Source organism: Labeo rohita, chromosome 9 (genome assembly GCF_022985175.1).
Source record: "Labeo rohita strain BAU-BD-2019 chromosome 9, IGBB_LRoh.1.0, whole genome shotgun sequence".
NCBI classification, from domain to species: Eukaryota; Metazoa; Chordata; class Actinopteri; order Cypriniformes; family Cyprinidae; genus Labeo; species Labeo rohita.
In genome coordinates this window covers 3,602,450-3,628,202 of record NC_066877.1, presented here as the reverse complement: position 1 = coordinate 3,628,202, position 25,753 = coordinate 3,602,450, and the positions used below count along the sequence as shown (strand labels likewise).

General features: G+C 33.4%; 1 protein-coding gene across 1 annotated transcript in view; it reads right to left on the bottom strand.

Annotated features, from left to right (window-relative positions):
- Positions 1-323: 323 nt before the first annotated feature.
- The window catches only part of agps (alkylglycerone phosphate synthase), a 55,837-nt gene continuing 30,407 nt past the window's right edge, over positions 324-25,753 (bottom strand). Inside the window, exons 12-20 of the mRNA XM_051119154.1 lie at positions 24,452-24,503; positions 17,628-17,704; positions 15,199-15,311; positions 14,644-14,713; positions 13,151-13,212; positions 12,560-12,649; positions 10,582-10,681; positions 10,375-10,432; positions 324-4,468 (exon numbers count right to left, since the gene is read on the bottom strand). Coding sequence (XP_050975111.1) covers positions 4,347-4,468; positions 10,375-10,432; positions 10,582-10,681; positions 12,560-12,649; positions 13,151-13,212; positions 14,644-14,713; positions 15,199-15,311; positions 17,628-17,704; positions 24,452-24,503 — 744 coding nt within the window. The 3' untranslated portion in view covers positions 324-4,346. The remainder of the gene's footprint in view (positions 4,469-10,374; positions 10,433-10,581; positions 10,682-12,559; positions 12,650-13,150; positions 13,213-14,643; positions 14,714-15,198; positions 15,312-17,627; positions 17,705-24,451; positions 24,504-25,753) is intronic.

Below are 25,753 nucleotides of genomic sequence, written 5' to 3'. Positions count from 1 at the left end.
TATTAACTACATTTGCAGTATTCTACATTTTTGCATAACATTATTTTGCATTTTTTTGTGCATAAACAGTAACTAATGATGTTACAAGTCTTTTTTGGTACATTCGTCACCCTGGAAATGAAAGATCAGGTTGAGTACACTGTGTTGAGACAGAATTTTCTAGGCAGTGTGGACTGGATGTACACAACACATTGAAAAATGTGATTTTGTCAGACTATGACACAATCAGGAAGAAGTGTGCTTTTCAGACAAGCTCTCTGACTGGACAGACAAAGAAAAAAACTTAACATGACATTCTAAAAAATGACAGAGGACATCAAATCTAAAATGTTCTGACATGTTCTGTTAATTTATTGCACAAACAGCTTTGACAAAATGTACTCTGATATTAAACACATGACCAGGAAATCTGGGGAAAGACAAGGGAGCTTTCATAATATTCAGATTGAAAACTGTTAATACGCCTGTTGTTTTGTCTTTAAGTGAAACAAGACGTTTGATGATGAAACCATTCAGGAATCATTCCGAGGGGTGACAAAACCTCGTCTGATCCTTCATTTTGCGTTTCAGCAACACAAAAGAGTTCAGAAACATAAAAAAAAGCTCCTCTGACACTTAATAAATGGTAGTGTCGTTTGGGAAAGCAGTGAAAAAGCTCTGCTGAACATCACAGCCCCGTTTGACAGGCTCGAGGAGAGGCGTCTCTCAGCAGTGGGCAGGACGTCTGGAAATAAAGACCCTGCAAGGCTATTGGATTATTTGTTTAGGCTTAAATGTTTTACAAAAGTGCCACTTTAGTAAAGTGAGAAGTCTATGCCCTGTTAAACGGGACACACACTGTTAAACACACTCAATTAATGGGTTATTTAAACGGTTGTGTCTCTTTCAGGTCAACACAACTTAGTAGCCTACAGGAATAGTTCAACCTTCATCATCAGGTTCAAACTCAAAGTCATGCTGCTCCAAAATCACACACTGCTTGCTTTCTTCAGCAAAACACAAAAATTGCACAGAACGCTCATGCTGCTTTTTCATTACATTGAAAGTGTGAAAAAGCACCATGGAGGTATCAGCAGATGACTCTCAAAACTTATTTACACATATTGCGTTAATGTGCACCAGGTTTGACATCAATGGCAGTGGTCATGCGTCTCATAAGTGTCAATGCGGCAAATTTTAAAGTACAGAAAGAGCCTGTGGTGATTGTGAAAGATCATATGACCTGGAATATGAACACATTTTAATGGTATGGACTACTTTTTATCCCTTTCTGTAATGTTTTCAATGTCTGGAAAAGAGCAGCATGAACATTCTTCCGAACTTCTCCTTTTGTGTTTTACAAAAGAATGTCATTCAGTTTGAAACAACATGAGGCTGAGTAAATAATGAGTGTATTTTCTGTTTTAAATGATTAGTTCACTTTCAGAATAAAAATGATAATTTGCTCACCCCCATGTCATCCAAGATGTTCATGTCTTTCTTTTTTCAGTCGAAAAGAAATAAAAGTTTTTGAGGAAAACATTTCAGGATTTTTACCAATAGGTTAAAGGTCCAAACTGCAGTTTCAATGCAGCTTCAAAAGACCCTACATGATCGTAGTGAGGAATAAGAGTCTTATCTAGTGAAACAATCATTCATTTTCTAAAAATTAAACTTTATGTAGCTTTTAACCACAAATGCTCATCTTGTACTAGCTCGACTTCGCTCATTATGTAGTCACATTGGAAAGGTCACGCGAACATGCAAAGAAAGTCAAACGCCCTTTACAAAAAAGGTAAAACAACAATGTCGGACGATTTTGAAGTTGGATGAGAAAATGAGATGGAGTTTTTCTACCTTTTTGAACCAAAGCACACAGTCAAAGAGCTAACAACGCTTGACTTTTCCAACGTGTTTAGGCAAGGCGTAAATTTTAGATATATTTTTATTTTTTTTTTAGAAAATGACAGATCGTTTCGCTAGAAAAGATCTCGGCTGGAATCACGTAGAGCCCTTTGAAGCTGCACTGAAACTGCAATTTGGACCTCCAACCCCTTGATCTCCATTGAAGTCCACTATATGGAGAAAAATCCTGGCGTGTTTTCCTCAAAAACCTTTTTTTTGCAACTGAAGACAGACATGAACATCTTGAATGACATGGGGGTGAGTACATTATCAGGAATTCTTTATTCTAAAAGTGAACGAATCCTTTAAGTGAACTATTTGTTTGAAAGCAAGCATCTCCTACACAAGTCAAACCACTTGAAGATTTGAGAAGAACTGAGTATAATGTATAACTTGATGACAGATGAACGCAGGAGGAATTCTGCCACACATATTTTTTCCTCAAAGTTAAATGCATACAAATCAAATGATGTAACAGTCACATAAATGTTTTAGATACCATTTCAGATAATCTCTGGCTTTTTGCATACGTTGTGTTAAAAAAATACAATTTATCGTGATGGATCTCTGGCGAACACACTCTCCAAATCATGTAGTCGTGTTTATATACAGGATGTACAAATGCGTGTGTGGCTGAAGCAGTCGGCCGAAGAAGAGATGCTGACAGTCTTTGGTAGAAACACGAGGAGGGATTTGATGCCGATCATTTTGACGATCAAGCCAAACCAAATCACCTCAGTCCAAAACCTCTGTCAGCCAGACCATGTGCTTGAAGACACAACATCTCTGTTTAACCCCACACTCACAGGGGTTACTCTTCAACAGATCTTGCTTAATACACAAAAACTGCACCTCTTAAAATAGTGAATCTCATAAAAAATGTCTAGGTCATATTCCATCTCCATAAGAGAGAGAGAGAGGGAAAAAAAACAATCAAGGCTAATACATGTATTAATTAATTCAATTACTTTTTTGTATCATTCATTGTTCAATCGTGTCACCTACACAACCTTATTAAAAATGTAAATGAAATATATACACTACCAGTCAAAAGCTTTTGAACAGTAAGATTTTTAATGTTTTTTTAAGGAAGTCTCTTCTCACCAAATCTGCATTTATGTGATCCAAAGTACAGCAAAAACAGTAAAATACTTAAATATTTTTACTATTTAAAATAACTGCTTTCTGTTAAAACATATTTTTTAAATGCAATTTATTCCTATGATCAAAGCCACATTTTTAGCATCATTCAAATATGCTGATTTACTGTGCAGAAAAAAACCCAAAAAACATTTATTGTTATTATCAATATTTAAAACAGTTGAGAAATTATAGAAATTAATACTTTTATTTAGCAAGGATGCTTTAAATTAATCAAAAGCGATGAAAAAGTAATACAAAAGATTTCTACTTCAGATAAATGCTGTTCTTCTGAACTTTCTATTCATCAAAGAAACCTGCAGAAAATTATTTCCAGCTGTTTTTAACATAATAATAATAATAATAATAATAATAATAATAAATGTTTTTGAGCAGCAAATCAGACTATTAGAATGATTTATGAAGGATCATGTGACTGAAGTAATGATGCTAAATATTCAGCTTTGAAATCACAAAAATAAATACCATTTTAAAATATATTCAAACAGAGAACAGTTGTTTTAAATTGTAAAAATATTAAAAAATGTTACTGTTTTTGCTGTACTTTGGATCACATAAATGCAGGCTTGGTGAGCAGAAGAGACTTCTTAAAACACATTAAAAATCTGGTAGGCTACAATATATATATATATATATATATATATATATACATATACATATATATATATATATATATATATATATATACACACACATATATACCATCCAAAACATTTGTCTCCATTCTCTTTATATTTTTCTCATCGAGTGAAATAAAAACAGGACATTTTTGATGAGATTCACCCAAAAATTATAATACACCTAGTTCGACAGACGAATAGAAAAGGCAAAAGTACAGTAAGGAAGAGAGGATAAGAGACAGTAAACATTTAGCCACTCAGAAAGAGGAGTTTAAGACAGACGGACGGACAGACAGACAAAAGGCACACTGCTTTAAAAAGCATAATTCAGTCACTGCTAATGTACGAAACAACAGTAGTGCCAGACACAAAAGCATCCAGACGTTACAGTATCAAAAACCTGTTAAATCAGAAGAGCAATGGGAAGACCGGTGAAAACTTAGGTCACGTGATCACGAGGAGGCAGGATGTTACGGACACTCGAGTCCTGCCTCCTCACGAAACACAAGGTCAAAGGTCAAAGGTGACAATAACGCAAGAGGATCGGTTAATGGGAAACAGAAGAGTGGTTTATCGTATTACTGTGCTCACACACACCAAGAAAAAAGGCAGGAATATGAAGTTTAAATCAAATCGGACTAGATGATAATAGAAAACGCATGAACGCAGAGTGTTAGTGAATTACAACAGGTTTCTGCTGCCAAAAATGTTCTGAGGGTCCACGTACTCCTTCACCGACTTGAGCATGCCGAGCCCCACGCCGGACACGCTCTCTTTCATCCATTCCTTCCGGAGTTTTCCCACTGTGAGAGAAAGAGAGAAAGAGAGAGAGGGGGATTGAGCAGACGTGCGCGGCAGACAGCAGGACGTGAATGGCTCTCGTGTGCGAGCGGCTGTAAGCACTGGATGATGGATGTTGTGGGGTGGGCGGCACTGCTGAAACGCTGAGATGTTTTGCATGATGTGATTTATGGAGAGCAGCAGACTATCAAACTCATTATGCTGCCTGCGCTCCCAGCGGAGAGAGAGGTACCGCGGCAGAGCGTCTCTGCGTGCCGCGTCTCTTCCTCCGCGCTGTCTGTTTGTCTGCTGCTCTCGCGTTCAGACTAAATACCACAGGCTTCCACCCCACATACATCAACGTCAACACAACTTTACCAAAAAATAGTCATTAAAAAATAAATTAATACTAAACAACATATGAGAACTTCTCGTAAGCACAATTCAAAAAATGATACGACACTCAATCATAAAATTAATGAATAAAATCAAGTGTGAGTAGATGCCAGGGAGTTGATGTTCTGTTTTGAGGTAATCTAAATCTTTTTTGCATTGCTACGTTGTTATGAATGATTAGTAAATAACGATAAAAAATTCTAAACTTTAGATCTTATGGCCAATAAATGGCTGATACTCAACATCTACACAGTTTTGCGAAAAGTAAGTAAATAAATAAATAAAACCGTTTTAAAAGTTTAGGTATCAATTCATTATTAATTTATGATTATTAATATTATTAAATCATTTTTACAATTTTTTTTAATTATAAAATCATTAGTATATCATTACCGTGAACATTAAGTGTTAATTGAAAGAAAAAGTAATCTAAATGCAAAAATAGGGGAAAATGAACAATGATATAATATCAGCAAATACAGATAACATTTAAAGAATTAAAAAAAAATATAATAAATTTGAAAATAAATAAATAAATAAATAAATAAATCTGTCTTATCAGCAGAGATTCACGCCTGAAAATATCCTAATGGATCATATAAATTAAAACTAACTTCCAACAAGACTGTAAGACTGTAATAATGTAATGTAATAATAGAAAAAAGTCATCTAAATAAAAAAAAAATAAAAAAAAAAAAAAGTGGAAAGAGCAAGAAAAATAATCTAATATCAGCCAATGCAGACACATTTAAAGAATTTAAAATAATAATAATATAAATAAATAAATAAATAAATAAATCATTAAAACAATGTCCTTTATAAATCTTTGGTTAATATTTAGATATTTAATTAAAACCATTATTGATATTGCTGGTATTGTTACATCATTATTATATAGTTATTGTTATTTTAAGATATGAACTTTGTGTGTGAAATGAAGGAAAATGTACTCTAGATGCAAAAATAAGAGAAATGAGCATGATCAATAATCTAATATCAGCCAATGCAGATACATTTCAAGAATTAAAAATAATAATAATAAAAAAAATAAATAAATAAAAAAAGAACTTCCAACAAGACAATAAAAAAATAAATAAAAAAATAAAAGACGTGCCCTTTTTAAGTGTTTGGTTAATATTTAAATATTTAATCATTAAAATAAATAAATAAATAAATAAAAACTTCCAACAAGACAATAAATTTAAAAAAAAGCCCTTTTTGAGTGTTTGGTTAATATCTAAATATTTAATTATTACATCATTATTGATATTGCTGGTATTGTTACATCACTATTATATAATTGTTGTTATTTTAAAAAATGAACTTTGTGTTAATATAACACAAAAATCCAATCTCAGCCAATATAGATACATTTATTTAATTAAAATACATTTATTTAATTAATTAATTTATTTAAAATGTATTTAATTGTTTGTATAAAACTAAATATGAAGTTAATTTAAACAAAAATTATTAATTAATTAATTTAAAAAACATCTATTGGATAAAAATTAAACCAATGTCCAAAAAAAGACAATGTAATTATATAATATAAGATTGTTAAGATTTCTTTCCCAAATCATTAAAACAATGACATGTTCTTTTTGAGTGTTTGTTTAATATAATACCACACAACATATTGTTTGTGAGAGCAGCAGTTTAGGGAACCTTGACGTCCCCGTCGCTTCTCTCTCTCTGTCTCTGATGCGTAATATGATTGATAAGCGAGCAGACGGCGTTTCGTCATAATACGTTACTGTTTGAGAAGGGGGCGGGGTTTAGGGCAAGGGCAGCTCGCTATTGGCAACACCCCAACCCGACACTCTCTCATACATATGCAAATAGGTCTTGCGGCAACAGAGCCAGTCATTTCGCATGAACGAACAGACGGCCGGCCCACCGAACGCACAGCCAGCCAATCGGGAGTGGTGCACGTCGGCCCCTCCTCGAACCCCCAGTGGTGTATTTGTGTCTCTGCTGGGCGACAGACAGAAACAGAAGGAGGCATGACTGCATCATTGCCTCCATCACGGAGATAATTTACACATCTATCATCTCGCCATCAGCCCGTATTCCCGCGCTCTCTTTCCATCACTATCCTGTCACTATTCATCTCTCATAACCACTTTCGCACAGCTGAGACATGCAAAAAACTTAAGACGGAGACAAAAGCATAGGTGTGTGTGTGTGTCCAATAAGTGGAAGCGGTCTGAGTATGTTTGAGGCTGATGAACTCATTTCCCTGACAACCCCTGGTCTTCACCTGCACAAACACGTGCATGCTGTTCACACTCCTACGCTGTCCTCAGGCGTGCGTTTACACATGCTGTGCTCTGAGACTCTGGGATTAGCTCAGAAGAAATCTTGACGCATGTCTGCATGGTGCCCAACAAACAAACCCCAAAAGCAAAACTCCTGCTGTGAGGTCCAACAAGAATTCTTATCTGGGTCACGGCACCAAAAAATAAAACATTGTACTTCGAAGTGCTCACATTAGTCTAAAACATATCACAACTACTAGAGATGTCGGGCGGCAGGGGTGAGTGACCATTGTACTGGTGAACGCTGGAACATTTTATTCATTTAAGAGAAATTTAAGTAAACGTTTAAACTGACGAATGATTCATTGATTCGAGTGGTTACTTCCAAAACGTTCTTGAAAGCCCTGCTTGTTTTGTAGTGACTTTAATTAGTACTGTTTACAAGGTTCATTTGGTTGGTTGATTTCAATGAACACACAAACGACTCACTGATTCACACAAATAAATAAACACACAAATGATTCACTGATTCATTTGAGTCATTACTTTCAAAATATTATAGGAAGCCCTTTTTTGTAATGAAATAATGTTTAGTTCTGTTTGATGAAGTTGCTAGGTTCGTTAGGACAGTTCATTTCAATGAACCACTTAAATTAACAATTCAATGATTCATTTGAGTCATTACTTCCAAAATATTTTCAACAGCCAATAGTTTTTGTAGTGACAAATGTTCAGTAAGCTCTCTTTGCTAGGGCTGCTATACATTTTTTAATTAGTTGTTTGTTAGGTTTGTTAATTTCAGTGAACACACAAACAACTCATTGATTTACACCAATCAACAAACACAAATGATTCACTGATTCATATGAGTCATTACTTTCAATATTATAGAAAGCTCTTCTTTTTGTAAATGAAATTAATGTTAGTTCTGTTTGATGACGTTGCTAGGTTCATTACGACAGTTCATTTCAATGAACCGCTTAAACTAACGATTCAATTATTCATTTCAGTCATTACTTTTAAGATGTTCTTAGAAGCTAGTCAGTGAATCATTCATTTGAGTCAATACTTCCAAAATATTACAGGAAGCCCTTGTTGTTGTAGTGACAAACGTTCAGTTAGTTCTCTTTGCTAGGGTTACTAGTTTGTTTGGGCAGTTTAATTCAGTGAACCACTCAGTGATTCATTTGAGTCATTACTTTTAAAATAGTTTTTGTAGTGTCATAAATGTTCAGTAAGCTCTCTTTGCTAGGGCTGCTATACATTGTTTGGACAGTTCTGTTCAATGAAATGCTTACACAAATGATTCACTGACTTGATTCATTACTTTCAAAATGTTCTCGGAAGCCCATCTTTTTTTGTAGGATTTTTTTTTTCTTTTTGAATTAGTTCTGTTTGTTAGGTTTGTTTGGACAGTTCAATTCAATGAACTGCTTACACAAATGAGTCAATGATTCATTACTTCCAAAATATTATTAGATGTAGTAACAAATTTTCAGTTAGTTCTCCTTAATTTTTTTTCGGAAGCCCTTCTTTTTTTCTAGCAAATTTTTTTTTTTTTTTTTTTTTTTTTAAATCAGTTCTGTTTGATAGGTTTGGTCATTTCAATGAACACAAAAACGACTCACTGATTCACACCAATCAACAAACACACAAATGGTTCACTGATTCATTTGAGTCATTACTTCCAACCTATTATAGGAATCTCTTCTTTTTGTAGTGAAATAAATGTTTAGTTAATTTAGTTTGATAAGCTTGCTAGGTTTATTTGGACAGTTCAATTCAGTTATCTGCTTACACAAATGATTCACTGATCAATTTGAGTCATTACTTCCAAAATATTATAGGAAGCCCTTGTTTTTGTAGTGACAGACGTTCATTTATTTCTCTTTGCTAGGGTTGCGTTATGTTTGTTTCGGCAGCTCAACTGATTGAACCGCTTACACAAATGATTCACTGATTCATTTGAGTCATTTGTTTTTAAAATGGTCTCAGAATCCTTAACAAGCCTATAGTGTCAAGTATTAAACTTTAACTAGTTCACATTGATTGTGTCCAATGTTGTCAATATTTTCAAAATGTCACCCAATTCCCAAAGTCCAGTCAGATGACTGACAAATGCTTTGCAAATTGGTTTGCCCAAATCATTAAAAAGTCGTCTCATTAATGAATCAGTAATCATTACCTCTGGTCATTTCTTTCCATTCTCCATCCTGCTTCCCCTAAAGGCTGCGCACGGTCTGTTTTTAACTCTTTATCTCTAACAGAGCAGCAAATCTATTTTAACAGTTTAATCTGTTTAACAACATCTTTTCAAAGTGCAAAGGGCATCTTATTATTGATTTAGTTTGCTTAGTTGTATGTCCACATGGCCAACGTGCAACAAAGAAACTGTGTGCGCTTGTGTTTAAAGCGAGTGGAGGTCTGGCAAATGTGTTTGGTTGCATTCACAGCTCTGACCTGCGGTAAACACAGGTTAGTAAACTGTGCCTTTCTCTCCTGCGCCCTCCCACCTCGCAAGCCCAGACTACATCTGTTTTTCCAGATACACACACACACACTTCATTTGTCATGCTGTGATTGTGTGTAGACAAAAGGGCCTGTCGGCAGGCAGATAGTACCGCAGTACTGCTATTAATCACAATTACGGAGAACTCCCCTCCACCACACACACACAGCATCAGCATGGCTTTCTTTCTCTTAAATCAGGAAAGTTTATAAATATCAGCTCTACATTTCCTCTCTCACTTTAAAGGTATAGCTAACCCAAAAATGTAACAATTTTCTCTTATCTGTGAAATATAAAAGACCAATTCTGAATCAGAATAGGTCTTAACTCACATTTTCTCAATTATTATTCTTGAGTATTTTGTCTTGTGTGTTCCACAGAAGGAGGAAAAAGTTATTCAGGTTTTTGGAATGACATAACAGTCAAGAAACAATGACAGATCTCTCATTTTTGAGTGAACTATGCCTTTAATACTCCATACAGCACTCGACCTCATGTAGGCTACAGTGTGAGTGTGTGTGTGTGTGTGTGTGTGGCTGTGATTAATGAGTGTGGTGATGTTTAGCTAGCAGCAGGCGGATGCTAGATACGTCATGTGTTTCAGACCCAATAAACCAGGACAAACCACTGACCCAAACTCTGCAAGTCTCTAAAAAGCTGAATTGCTGAGTCTAGAGGCCGTGTACTGTATATGTTCTGTTCAGTAGAGATCAGAAGGAGTGAATATATTCATTTATTTTAGATGACGTGTGGTGAAATTCACCTCCATGATGGTGAGACAGACTTCCTCCGTTGGCTAGAATCTCCTCCCGGGCTGCATGCTACATAAGAAAGGCAAAACAGAAACACATTCTCAGTATCTACTTATTTTAAGCCAAAATCAATTCTTTGTTTTGAATTTAACAGCAGTCCATTAAACTTACAGGTTTAAAGATTGATGGCTAATCGTTTACTTTCTTACTGTACATACCTCCACTTGTTCGTAGACGTGAACTGGATCACTCAGACCCCGGTAATTAAAGGCAAAATAGAAATACACACAAGCACCTGCATCATACGTCTGTGTAACTCTGAAAAGAGGATAACAGACCAAAAAAATCAATTTCAAGTTATTGGAAGTTCTTACATAAAAATGCACTCAGCAACTTTATGTCATATTGCATGGCAGATATCTTGTATTGACACCTAGTGGTGTGGATGTAGCATTATGCAACAGTATTATTTTTCAGTTACAGATGCAGAAATGTGCCATTAGCAGTCAGCCGTGACTATTTTTTAAATATATATTTAATATTTTAAAATATCTTGTCTTAAAATTATTTAATATATAGTTCAGTATCAGTAAGACTTTTTTTAAAGAAGTCTCTTATGCTCATCAAAGCTGCATATATTTGATCAAAAATACAGAAAAAAAACAGTAATACTGCTAAATGTTTTTGAAATGTAAAATAATAATTTCTGTTTTGATAAGCTTTAAAATATAATTTATTCCTGTGATGCAATCTGAATTTTCATCAGCCATTACTCCAGTCTTAAGTGTCACATGATCTTCCTAATATGAAATCATTCTAATATGCTGATTTATTATTAGAATTATCAATTATCAAGAATTATCAATTTTTTTTTTTTTTTTGAACTTGTGATTCTTTATTTAGAATTCATGAGTAAAAAGTTAAAAAGAACAACATTTATTCAAAATAGAAATCTTTTCTCACAACATAAGTATTTGCTATCACTTTTTATTAATGTAACACATCCTTGATTGAATAAAAGTATTAATTTCTTAAAAAAAAAAATAAATTGACCCCAAACTTTTTGGATTTCTGAAGGATCATGTGACACTGATGACTGGAGTAATAATGCTGAAAATTCAAGTTTGATCACAGGAATAAAACAGATTTGAATGTTTATTTAAAAAAAAAAACACATTTTGCATCGTAATACTTTTACTTCTACATTGTTGTTATTATTCTTTTAATAAATAAATTTAAATTTATTTAAATTTTTTTTTTTTTTAATCAAATAAACACAGCCCAAGAGACTTAGCACAAATGCATAAGAAACTTCTCTATTAAAAATAGTGAGTGCACTTTATTATTGTAATCATGTACAATAATTGTATACATTAAAAAAAACCCTACACACTGATTTATAAAAGCAGCTAGTTACATTATTATACATATGCAATTAGATATTGCAAAATTTATAGCCACTCTCCACCAACGGTATACAAAAAGCTTGCAAAATAAATTGCACAGTTCATATTCACAATCACGATACCAATTTATTATAAAATATAGATTTTTATAGATTTTATTTGACCAAGGAAGACAAAAAGTCTAGGTTCAAATAAAAATCAAAACTGATATCAAACTAGAAATCAAAATTGTTTCTACTTTTATGTTGGTATACACACTTCTAACCACTGACTTCTCAGAGGATCGTGAATTTGGTGTTTCAATAAGCATTTATCTTAATGTTCGTCCTGCTAAATCAGATTTACGGCTTCTGTGGGGTCTTTTATGCCCCCAGAAAGGCACAAAAAGAAAGAGAGGGACATTGACATGCTTTCTATCCAGGCCCTGCTTTAGTGACCCTTGACTTTGAGACAGTGAAAGTTTAAGGGCTGTGAGTTTGTGTTATCTGGTTCTACAGAGGTTAAATGGCCACATCAATCATGTCACACGCAGCTGGATAGCGAAAGACAGGAAATGAATGACTGAGAAATGCACCCAAATCTCCCTCTCTTTCTGTGCGCGTGACGGTAAAGGTGAGATCAGAATGGACACAGAGTTTACGATCAATATTGCGTCAAAATAGACATTGCTGGAGTCTTATAGGTAATCTTTTAAGCATAATACTATATGTTAATATTCCAGATAATTGCTCGGTGGTGCTTACTTATGGACAGCATATCAAAGGTCATAAAGATAGATGTGTGTGTGTACCTGCATGTGGAGAGCGGTGGGAACTGTACTCCTCTCTCCTTACACTCTCGTACAATCCTCTCCTTCACATTCCTGCACAAGTCCAAAACCCTGAAAGAGTGACAAAAAAGAGAAATAATGAATAAATAATGAACAAGAGGTGGCCAAAAGTTAACCTACCTATTCATGCTTTACTATTACTATATTCGAAAAATGTTCAAAATAGTGCAATTATTGAAGCTATTAAGGGTATTAAATACCACAAATGGACATGTGGGAATTATATAGTGAACAATAAATATTATGAGCTTTTTGTCTTGTTTCTTCTCACTCTAAACATTCACTCAACCAACTTTTAAACTGAAAAGGCTTCACATGTGTGTTGCACACTTGACTGCTTTAAGTTCATAATCTGAAGCCTTAAAGTTTGAGTCTTTGTGGGAGTTCAAGTTTTTTCTTTGACTTTGCGTCCTTGAAACCTTCCCACCTCCACTAAACCATTCAGACAGAGGCAACAAAAGCGTCCAAGAGAGTGTGGGCAGCAGTGGGCGAAAAACAGAAAGTGCACAGGGCAAAAGTGATGGCAAAGCATCACGCTGTCTGAACATTTACCTGTCCCAAGGAACAGACGTCTCAAACGACTCTCCGATCACATAGTAGTCCATTCCCAAATCCTGCACACATACACACAGATGTTACACTAATGGACAGAACCTGACTCTATATGTGACCCTGGACCACAAAACCAGTCTTAAGTAGCCAAAAATACATTGTATGGGTCAAAATGGTTGATTTTTCATTAGGATACTAAGTTTTTTTTTAAGTTTTTTAACTTAATTTTTGATTAGTAATATGCATTACTAAGAACTTCATTCGGACAATTTTAAAGGCAATTTTCTCAATATTTCGATTTTTTTTGCAAATATTTGCCTCTACAAACCATACATCAATGGAAAGCTTATTTATTCAACTTTTAGATTTTTTTTTTAGCTTTTGGATTTTAGCTTTTGAATTTTGGAATTTTTGGAGTTTTTCAATTCCAGCATTTTTAAGTACAAATATCAAATGTCTTCTATTTCTAATATATGCAAACACAAACGTTTCCATTCAAAAGTCTGGGGTTTTAAATGTATATATTTATTTACTTTTTTAATGCATTTTAATGTCCACCAAGGCTGCATTTATTTGATCAAAAATACAACAAAAACAGCAAAACTATGAAATATTATTACAATTTAAACTATTTTATATTTGAATATATTTTAAAATATAATTTATGTGATGGTAAATTTTCAGCATAATTACACCAGTCTTCAGTGTCACGTGATCCTTCAGAAATCATTCTAATATGCTGATTTGATACTCAAGAAACATTTATTATTATTATCATTCCTTAATATTTTTGTAGAAAACGTGACATTTTAACAAATAGAAACTTCAAAGTAGGGGTCGACCAATAATCGGCACAGATATTAAGCATTTTTATGGTTATCGGTAATGACCATTTTCAAAACAGATTCGCAGATAAAATAATTTACAAACATTTAAAGAAAGTTTTTCAGAGTCCTTGTTATTTTTAATTTTAATTTTACACCAGACATATGTTCAAAATATTGGTTATCGGTCTACTTAATCTGTAATAATCGGTATCGACATCGGTATTCGACATCCTGCTGAAGACTGGAGTATTAATGCTGCAAATTCAGTTTTACAGGAATAAATTGCATTTTACAATATATATATATATATATATTTCAAAATATTGGTTATCGGTCTACGTGATCTGTAATAATCGGTATCGACATCGGCCCTGAAAAACACATATCAGCCGACCCCTAGGTCAAAGGAACAACATTTAAAAAAAAAAAAAAATAAAATAAACATTATAAATATCACTACTTTCTCATTTCATCAATTTAATGCATCCCTGCTGAATAAAGTTTTAATTTCTTTGCTCTTACTGAGCCCAAATAAAACCAATGTCATTAAAACACACATTTAAGGTTAGACATAAAAAATAAGTTTTATGAAGGTGCATTTTTGGGCTCTTTGAAGTCTGTTGTAATTAAGGAGAGTAAATCAGTGTGAGGAGCTTCATAACACACCCGCAGATACGCGATGACAAACGTCAGCATGTAACCCCTCTGACCGTTATCCTCTCCTGCTGCCAGACCCCTAAAACACACACAGTAACAAAACAGAGTACAGGTCACTGGGAATTGAAGGGGAAAATACATGTTATCAGCACAGTCAATGTTGCAAATAAAAATCATGAGGCGTTTGTGGTCCGGTGAACATTTCCTGCATGGACACACACACACAGAAGCAGTGGATCAATAAGGTCAGCTGTGGGATTCCCCTTCTATCCATCACAATCAGCCTCTAATTAAATATTCTCAAAATCAACACAAGCGTTAATGCAGAAATCATTCAATCTGTTCAGTCTTTTCCTCACACACCCATCACTGCCACTGAAAGAGCCGTGACGAATGAGGGAGGATGAAAAGACACAGACAAACGCTAGTGCTTCTGTATACAATCAGAGAGATCAGTTAAGGTCAGGGGTCATGACCCTTATGACCTTTACTGGTGAAACAGTAACTCTGGTTCCATAGAAACAGCACAGATTAGAAGAACACACAAAATGAGAGGTCTCTTACCCAAATTTGGCTGCAATGTCGTAAACCTGTTTCTCATGCTGCAAAACCTTCCCACGATCGCCTTCGAATAACAGCGTAGCAACACACAGGTGGTGCGGGTCGAAGCCTTTAAACTGAGAGCGATATTACATGGTTAGATGACACAAAATCAAAATTGATCAGCAGATGTTATTCTGGAAAAAAAAAATGTGACAAACTATTATCAAAATGTATGAGCTTTTGATACTCTCTGCCTCTAAAATTAGTTTTTATTTTTGTTTTTATTTCAAGGCTGTGTGGGCAGGGAGAAACCGTATTACCCAATAATATCATAGCCTACTTTACACAAGGCAATCAAATCAGTGGATAAAAATCAATAGCAATATTTCTTGCTTTGACTGCAGAGTGACTGACCAAGTAAATCAGAGAGCAGAGCAGTGAAATAGCAGTATGGATAAATATTCAAATCCTTCGTGTGGTCCAGAGTAGCCAAAAATTGACACACCTACTCACTGTTCATTATTCTAAAATGTTAAATAAAAAAAACAACAAATAAAATAGTAATATGAAAGTCTTCAAAATTATGTATGTGCAGGGGAATTATGTAGTGAACAACACACACACAAAATAATAAAAAAGCAAAAAACACACTTATACTTAAGTTTCTTTGTCTGATTCTGTTCAATGTTCACTCTGTTCAGATTCTAACCAATAACTTCATGAAATGCATCCTGGGATGCTTTAGATGCTGTGCATCTAAAATAAGCTTTTTTCTTATATCATTTCAAGGCTGTTTGGGTGAGATAAAAGAAAATTAGGATGTAGTATTCAAAACACAAAACAAAAACAAAACACATTAAATCAAACCTAAACTAAACGAAACCTAACTAAAAAACAACAAAAACTCAACTCAAAAAAAAAAAAAAAAAAAAAAAAAAAAGAACATAAAATAAACATGCAAAACAAAAATGAACAAACCAAATCAAAACCAAACCTAAACTAAAACAAACCAAACCAAACCAAAAAAAAAAAAAAAACAAACAAAAAAAACACTCATATTTAAGTTTATTTGACAAAAAATAAAACAAAATCAAAACTATATTTAAGTTTCTTAAAGTTTCATTCTTTAAGTTTTTTAAAAAACAAAAAAGCAAAAAAGGAGATAAAAAAATCAAATAAAATAGGACAGAACAAAATAAACCTGCAAACACACACCAAACAGAACAAACCAAACCAAACCAAACCAAACCAAACAAAAAAAACATTTGTATTTAAGTTTCTTTGACAAAAAAATAAATAAATAAAAAAAAAAGAACCAAAACTAAACACACACAAAAACAACAACACAAAATAAAACAGAACAGAACGGAATAAACCAAACCATACCAAAAATAAAACACAAACCAAATCAAAACCAAACCTAAACTAAAACAAACCAAATAATAAAAAAAACACTCATATTTAAGTATCTTTGACAAAAAATAAAACAAAATCAAAACAAAACACAAAATAAAGCGAAACAGAACAAACCAAACCAAAAACAAATCAAATCAAATTTAACACCAATTTGGTTAACAAACCAACCATGTTTAAGTTTCTTAAAGTTTCATTCTTTAAATTTCTTTAAAAACAAAAAAACAAAATAAACTTGCAAACACACACCAAACACCAAAAACAAAATAAAATTGAACATAAACCAAAACAAACAAAAAAACATTTGGATTTAAGTTTCTTTGACAAAAAAATAAGAATAGAACCAAAACTAAACAAAAAAATCCCACACAGCAACAAAAAAATAAATAAATAAAACAGAACAGAACAAAATAAACAAAATGAACATACCAAACCACAACTAAAACAAACCAAACCAACTGAAACTATACTAAACTAAAACAAAACAAACCAAACCAAGAAAAACAAACAAACAAAAACACTTGTTTTTAAGTTTCTTTGTCTAATTCTGTTCACTCTAGAGATTCAATCAGATCAACAACTTCATGAATTTTTTGCTTTAGATACTCTCCCTCTAAAACATGTTTTCATTTCCAATTTCATTTTAAGGCTGTTTGGACAGGAAAAAAAAATATATTACTACTATGTTGTGTTTTGTCCAAAACACACACACACAAAACAAAAAAATAAAAACAAACAAATAAAAAAACACTTACTTATATTTAAGCTCTGATGGTCTAATTCTCTTCACTTAAGTAACATTCAATCAACCCATTTACTGAGGAACACACCAGGATGTTTCTTTCAAGGCTGTGTGGATAATAATTTTATAGCCTACTTATCACAAGCCGATTACATCAGTGCACCAAACTAAATCTTGCAAAAGCTTCCTGCTTTAGATGCAGAACACAGTGACTGACCAATCAGAATGAAGTATTCAGGAGAGCAGTGTGGTACTCCCGAATTGTGGTCTTGACACACATTTACGATTCTCTCACCTTTGTGATGTAGAATTTTTTCAACCCGTCCAAGAACGATGTGAATATGGAGGACACTTGTGGCTTGAGTGCATGACCTGTCAAAACATTTTTAAAAACATCAATAAACCCCAGTATTAAATATACAATCATTCAACATTTTTTGTGCAATCAAAAGCTTTCCTCTCTTTAAAAAAGGAGAAACGAATGCCTCTCGTACTGTTCTAATGTCACCAAGCATCCCTCAGTTTTGCCCCTTGGATTTCCCAGAGGCCTTTGTGTCAGATTTATTAGCGGTGTGAACAATAGCACAGTAATGACTGGAGACAGAGAGGGAGAAAAAGCGAGAGGGAACACAGTGAGGATGTTTCACAGGGGGTTTGTCATAAATCATCCTGATAGCAGCTCCTCTGATAAGAAACGCTGCTAAATTTCACACACACAGTCAGATTCACCTCAGAACCAACACCAAATCTAAGATTAATTCAAATCAATTGAAAACTGACAGGAATCTGTGTGAGAAATACTTCAAACATGCTAATCACGTCTCAGCCGTGGCCTAGCGTTTAGCATGCTAATGTGGGAGGTGCAAGTTCAATTCCAGCTCGTGTCCACACACACTCCCCCCATCTCTTGCTATCATTTCCCGTCTGCTATATAGTCTCTCAGTGCTGGGCGGTATAATGATATATGGTAGAAATGTGTCTGTTCTGGTTTTGCTAAATCACTTACGCAGTGGTACATACATCTGCATGGCTATCAGTGTTAATTCACACACAAGAATCACTAAGAAACTTAGAAAAATGTGTGCAAGACATGTCCCAAATAATCATGAAGATGAAAAATGCGTTAAGCAAGGCATCTTTTATGTAAGCGAGTTTAGTTTTAGGTTATTGGATGACGTATAATGTTACAAATTGGTGCATTAATAAAAACAGATTACAGTGTGCATATTAACTATTTAACAACAGCTTCAAATACGCCTCACCTAATAACAATTAAACAAAATATTTTAACATTTTTAATATTAGTTATATTAGTATTTGAATGAATAGCATTAATATTAGTATTAAGGTTCTGTTTTGCTATTGATTATTTTAGTAATCGATTATTCGATCGATTAATCGAGTAATCTGATGAAAAGTCATTTTTCTTTATTAAAGAGCTATACTAAAAATACAAGAGAAAATAAGATAGGTTTCTTAAAATAAACAACCAATTTGTTTCTTTTTAGAAAAATATACATTTTTATTGCTGAACTTGCATACATTAATAAACATGAAAACTAAACTTTTTTTTGCCAAATTACATTCAATATGCAAATACAAATATATCAATAATATATAAATTTATATTTCAAGAAACTGCCCATAAATCAAGAAATTGAGGCATTTAGATGTATTTACTAATTATTTAATTCAGCTCAGAGGGACATGAATGCATTTAACTTGCAGTTACAAATGCATAAATAATATTTTGTTATTTTAAACAAAACATTGAATACTGACATTTACATGCATTTTTAAAATGAAGATACTTTAAAAGTAAAATCAATGCCGCCAGCAGATGTCAGCAAGTCACTGTTAAGTAAGTGAGTCATTGCGATTGAACTGAATCGTTTAACGGGTGATTCATTCAAGAACGAAACACTGTCATGTTGCTCAAAAACGCAAAACAGCGCTGTGGCTGTTTGTAATGGTTATTTGTTGACGAAACAGAGCAAAAACAGGGAATATGAGGTCTAAAATGTAAGCCTCTTGTAAGTGTAACTGGGGAAACACAGTGTTCCGTGTGTCGTTATAGTAAATGGACTAAACGAAGCCTCGAGGCAAACAATTTTTTGTATTCGAGTTACTCGAGGAATCGTTTCAGCCCTATTATAAATAACGCACACACAAGTATGTATATCTTTAGGAAAAATATGTTATGTTCATATATTAAATATATATATATATATATATTATAAATTATATGTATAAAAATATATACATGTAAATAGTACATACATACTGTATGTGTGTGTCTTTATATATATACACATAATAAATATACACAGCACACACACGTATATTATGTAAAAAAAAACAAGCACTTCTATTTTGGATGTGATTAATCATGATTAATCGTTGCCCAGCACTAGTAATGGATAAATATTTTTTCTTCAATATACCATTAAAACAATTTTGGGACATAATTTAATTAATTATTTAATTTAATTTAATTTAATTTAATTTAATTTTTATATATTTTGTAAACAAATTAATATTTTTATTCTGCAAGGAGGCATTAAATCAATCACATGTGACAATATTTTATAATATTCTCTCTTATAATGTCACAGAAAATAAAAAAATAAAGAAAAGTGCTGTTCTTTGGAACTTTCTAGTTATTCATTTCTAATCCAAAAAAAAGTCATGGTTTCCAAAAATATAAAAAATTAAATAATAATAATAATAATTACAAAAATGACATAGTACAACAGTTTTTCAACACTGATTATTGAATGTTTTTTGAGCAGCAAATCAGCATATTTGATTTCTGAAGGATCATGTGACACTGAAGACTGGAGTAATGATGCTAAAAAAAAAAAAAAAAAAAAAAAAAAAAAAAAATCAGCTTTGCATCACAGAAACAAATGGAATTTTAAAATATATTAAAATAGAAAACAGTTAATTTTTTTAAACTGCACTAATACAACTGTTAAATTCAGTGAATGAACTGGTGTACTTTACCATGATATAAAACGACTTCATTCTGTGGCATAATTTTTCTGGTCATACACTTTTCAGTCATTTCAGCCCTAGCGACCTTTAGTTTGTGAGGGACCGAACCCTTACGACGCCATTCTGAGATGACACAGTTAATGCGTCTGAACGCACTACAACACTCATTACCTCCCTTTTTCTTCTAATTGCGATTATAACACAGATATAACAATAATACAGCCACACTTCTGGCCTTGAAGAGTGTGCATTCTGCAAAAAGCATTATGATTACAGAGACCCGAGTCTTCATTAAAGAGTCAATACATCTCTGTGGCTCTCAGAAGTGCACCGTCGATGAAAACACGGAGCCGAACGGGAGTTAATGAGATCCCTGGAGACGGGGGGAACTTTTCCAGATATATCTGGCAACCCCTCACAAATTCCCCCACATCTCCGCATGTAACGTTATAAACCTCGGCTGCACTGTGAGCTTAATTGCTGCCAGGGCCATTTTTCATTGTTCCTGAATTGTGTGTTTGTGCATTCGCTCGCTCATTCGTTCGCTGCTCAGCTGGTAAAATAATGATCAATTTCACTTTATACGAGGCGGCGCGAGAGGGGGTTCTCCAGAGATAAATTACACCAGACCAAATTAAACCACTTGATGTAATGAATACACAAAACAACAACAACAAGTAATAAAAACCAAAACAAAGCTCTCAAAGGCTAAATCTTCCAATTCATCTCTGTGGAGTGGAATAGGAATATGAAAACAGATAACTGTCTCTACAGCCAGAAATGGATTATAACTGATGGTTGTGGAAACAGGCTCTCTGTGTTTCTCTACTACTTGCTGTCAGTTTTCCAGTATTACATGATGTTAAGTTATTGATGGGTACATCATTTCCGGTGGTGCTGTATATTTATAACAGAACATAACCTCACTCAGGTTATGTTCTGTTATAAATATACAGCACCACCGGATATGATGTACCCATCAATAACTTAACATCATAACAAAAATAAGAAACAGTCTGACTAATCAGTGCTGTCACTTATTTCACTGTGGTGTATTTCAACGTGTTTCTGCTTTCACAAAGCTAGCTCATAAACATTAATTAGGCTTTGCACAAATAATTTAAAATGATAAACTGATTTTGAAATCATGTTTTTGGCTGAGTAGTTACTCACTGTAAAACTGATATGTAAACAATAGCATTAAGATTACGGTATAACTGTTCAATTAGGGCCCTATGATTTCCACGATGCAAAAACGCAGACGGAATCGCAGAATACAGTCATAAAAATGGAATTTACTGAATAAATTTACTGAGAGTCACTTTATGAGCATTTTACCCTTTCATTTGAGCATTCATGGCAACCCATCAAAGTAAAAGTTCAGTTTAACTAGTATAAACTGTGTCAGAAATATATTATATATATATATATATATATATGTGCAGTAGAACTTACGTACTACTAATAATACATTATTAAAAATTAATTTAAGGAATAATCACACAATATTTCTGTCATGTTTTAATTTATAGCATTAAATAAAAAGTAATAGTATTAAAACAAAGTTTGTTTTTATTTGATTAAAGAATAAATTATTGTTTCCTTTTTTCATTTGATAACCAGAAAAATTAAAATACACAGAATTTCTGAAATAAATAAATAAATAAATAAACAAACAATAAATACAAATTATAGGGCTATTGTAAAAACACATTTTAATAGAAAGTTGTTTTTATGCATTCGAATAATTATAAAGAATAAATAAAGAAAAAAATAAAACATATTTCATAGTGCTATTTCATTTTAATATACTACTGTTAAATTGTTTCATGAATTTAATTACACAAGCTTTTTGATTTCTACAAATTTATTGGAAAATAAAAATAAAACTGAACTTGGGGGGAAAAAAACGGATTTCATAGGGCCCTACTCAAACAAACAAGCAAACAAAAAGTAGTTTTCAAAATAAAATTAAAGATCTTACACAATGATTTTACAGTGTTCAAATTAAATTATATAATTTTCTATTGTTTATTTATATTAACCACCATTTAAAAGTCTGGGGCCAGCAAGCTTTTATGTTGTTTTGTTTTGTTTATTTATTTATTTAATTTTGCTATTTAATCCTATATTTAATATACTGATGTTAAATTGCACAAGTTCCATGAAATTTATTAATTACACAAGCTTTTTGATTACTACAAATTTATTTCAACCATTAAAACGGACTCCAGAAAAACAGAAATGGAAAAAAGCAGAGACCAGAAAAATTAAAACAGAAAAAAATGAATTTGGAAAAATAAAAAATAAAACTAATAACATTGAGTTTTCAAAATACAATGTTCTTACACAATGATTTTACAGTGTTCAAATGAAATTATATAATTTCCTATAGTTTATGTTAACCACCATTCAAAAGTTTGGGATCAGGAAGATTTTATTTTATTTTATTTATTTTTCATTTTTATTTATTTATTAATTTATTGCAAGAAAGAAATTATGTTTATTGATCAAAAGTGACAGTAAAGGCATTTACACTGATATAAATTATTTCTATTTCAAATAAATTCTGTTCTTTTGAACTTTCTATTCATAAAAGAATCCTGAAAAAAAATGTATCACAGTTTCCACAAAAATATTTAACAACACAACTGCTTTGAATAAATAAATAAATAAATAAATATTATTGTTAGTATTATTGTTATTATAATTATTATTATTATTAAAGGTGCAGTGTGTAATTTTTAGCGGCATCTAGCGGTGAGGATTCGAATTTCAACCAACGGCTAAGTCCCCCCCTTACCCCGCCCTTTCGAAACGCATACAGAACCTACGGAACACAACTTTCTTTCCGAATGCGGTGGCTTGCGGGAGGGGAAAGGGAGGAGGGGGTCCGAAGGGATCACGATGCCGGTAGAACAACGTACTGACGAAACGCGTTCTGTAGAAGTTTGTCCGTGTGGGGGCTACTATAGAAACATGGCGGCACTAAATGGCGACTTCCATGTAAGGGGACCCGCGGTTTATGTAGATATAAATTGCTCGTTCTAAGGTTATAAAATCATAACGGCTTATTATGTAAGGTCTTTACACACCTCTGAAAACATAGTTTTGTATGTTATATTGCATTTCTGCCAATAAATTCTCCTAAATATTACACACTGCACCTTTAAGCATAATAAATTATTTCTACAATTAATGTTTATGCTATTTTTGCTATTTAATGCTATCTTCATTCTCACATCAACCACTGTCTGTTCTGGTATTTCGTGTCACGTATTCATCAGCAATTGCACATGAAAAATTATTTGTCAATCCAACAGTAATGTTTCCACTGAGAACAACAAGACCCAGGTTCTAACTTAAAAACACACACCTGTTGTCTGAACAGTGACAGAATGGGTACAGGGAGGAAGTGGCAGCATGAGTGCTCAGGAACATTAATAGTTTTGAAATAAACACACCATCTTTAAAATACACACCAAGAAAGCATGTGTTATGCAAATAAATGTAAATGCAAATGGCAAGACATTGCTTCCCAAAGCAAACGGATCATTCCATGTGTAACTGCTCTTTCCTGAAGTTTGTGTAATTGGCTGGAGCAGTTCTGATCTGAGATCAGCCCACACAGGACACAAGGCCGTACACCTCACCAGCCCTTCTGAGACAGATCTGTAACCATGACAACACACCGTGCACTCCCACACGGTATGCTTTGAATCACCGTTCCCTTCATCTTGGCCCGCTTCCTTAGTAAAACATTTTCTGAGGATCCCAGAAATTGTTAAACATATAATAGAAACTAACTAAAAGATACACTGATTTGCTCAACACATTTGACCAATGATTTTTGTCCACTTTTGACCATTTGTGAAAAGAATAGAATAGAATAGAATAGAATAGAATAGAATAGAATAGAATAGAATAGAATAGAATAGAATAGAAATGGCTAACAGCTAGAAAAACATTCACAATTCACATAGACTACTGCCATTTTTGTTGCTTTTTTGTTTCTTTCTGAAGCCACCCATCGTCACCGCATCGACTTCATTGTAAAAGAGTGGTGTAAAGACTTTTCTTTAGCTCCACAAAAGTGTAATATGAATAAAAACTAAAACTCACCAAACTGAAACTGCTCGTTGTCCATTAACCGAATGGATGCTGGAGCACATCTCTGAAACATAAATAAAGAAAAGGCAACTTCAGACAGAAACGAATTAATACATGCAGATGTATAACGACCCTCACCCATAGTTTTGAATAAATCTGCAATATTAATATTGCTCAGCAAGCATTTGTTAGGAAGCACCTACACTACGGCGAAATGATATTCCAATTAAAATAAAACCTTACTTTTTAAAGGCAGCCTTGGGCAAAGACAAACAGAGAGAGGAGCAGTGTAGGTCCTGAATAGCATAATCAATAATTTAATTTTAAGTTTGGATCACAGTTTGTTTATGGACTAATAAGAAGCAGTGCTGTACAGAACGCTAGCAGTGTGCTCACTCATCAATAACGGCTACATCAGCAGCAGGCCCACAGACTAATGAGGAGCCGAGATCTAAGGCCATTAGCCAGAGTCTGAGCAGAGCTGCAGGTACACACACTGTAATGAGAGACGCAGCCTTATTCACCACACCAGCACTGATACCAGCCTTCAAATCAATGCTGCACTCAAACACACATGCCAGAGTAGCTCTCAAATATACACAGCATGAATTCAGAATGCCACAGTAAGTCTAAATCAGTTAATATCTAAAACCATTTATACTTTTGGTGTACTTAATCCTAAACATACAGTAGCGTTCAAAGATATGAGGTCTGTCAGATTTTTTCAAGAAGTTAATATTTAGCAAGGAATGTTATAATGTCACAAAATGATTTCTATTTGATAACACATGCTAGTGACATGCTGTCGTTGTACTGAAACATCCAAGCAACATGCTAGTGACATGTTAAAGGAGAAGTCCACTTTCAGAACAACAATTCACATATAATGTACTCACCCCCTTGTCATCCAAGATGTTCATGTCTTTCTTTTTTCAGTCGTGAAGAAATTATGTTTTTTGAGGAAAACACTTCTGCATTTTTCTCCATATAATGGACTGATATGGTGCCCTGATTTTGAACTTCCAAAATGTAGTTTAAATGCGGGAGAACATGAGATGGGAGTTTTTCGACATACCGTAACTGTCATGAACCGGGGGAAAAAAAAAAAAAAAAAAAAAAAAAAAAAAAAAAAACAGTCCAGGCAGAGTAAGACAAGATGAGCGCTGGCATTAAAAAGTATATAAATTGTATTATTTTTATTAAAATAACCAATTGTTACACTAGATAAGACCCTTCTTTCTCAGCTTGGGTCATTTACAACCACATTTGGGATCGTTTCAAGCTGCATTTAAACTGCATATTGGAAGTTCAAAC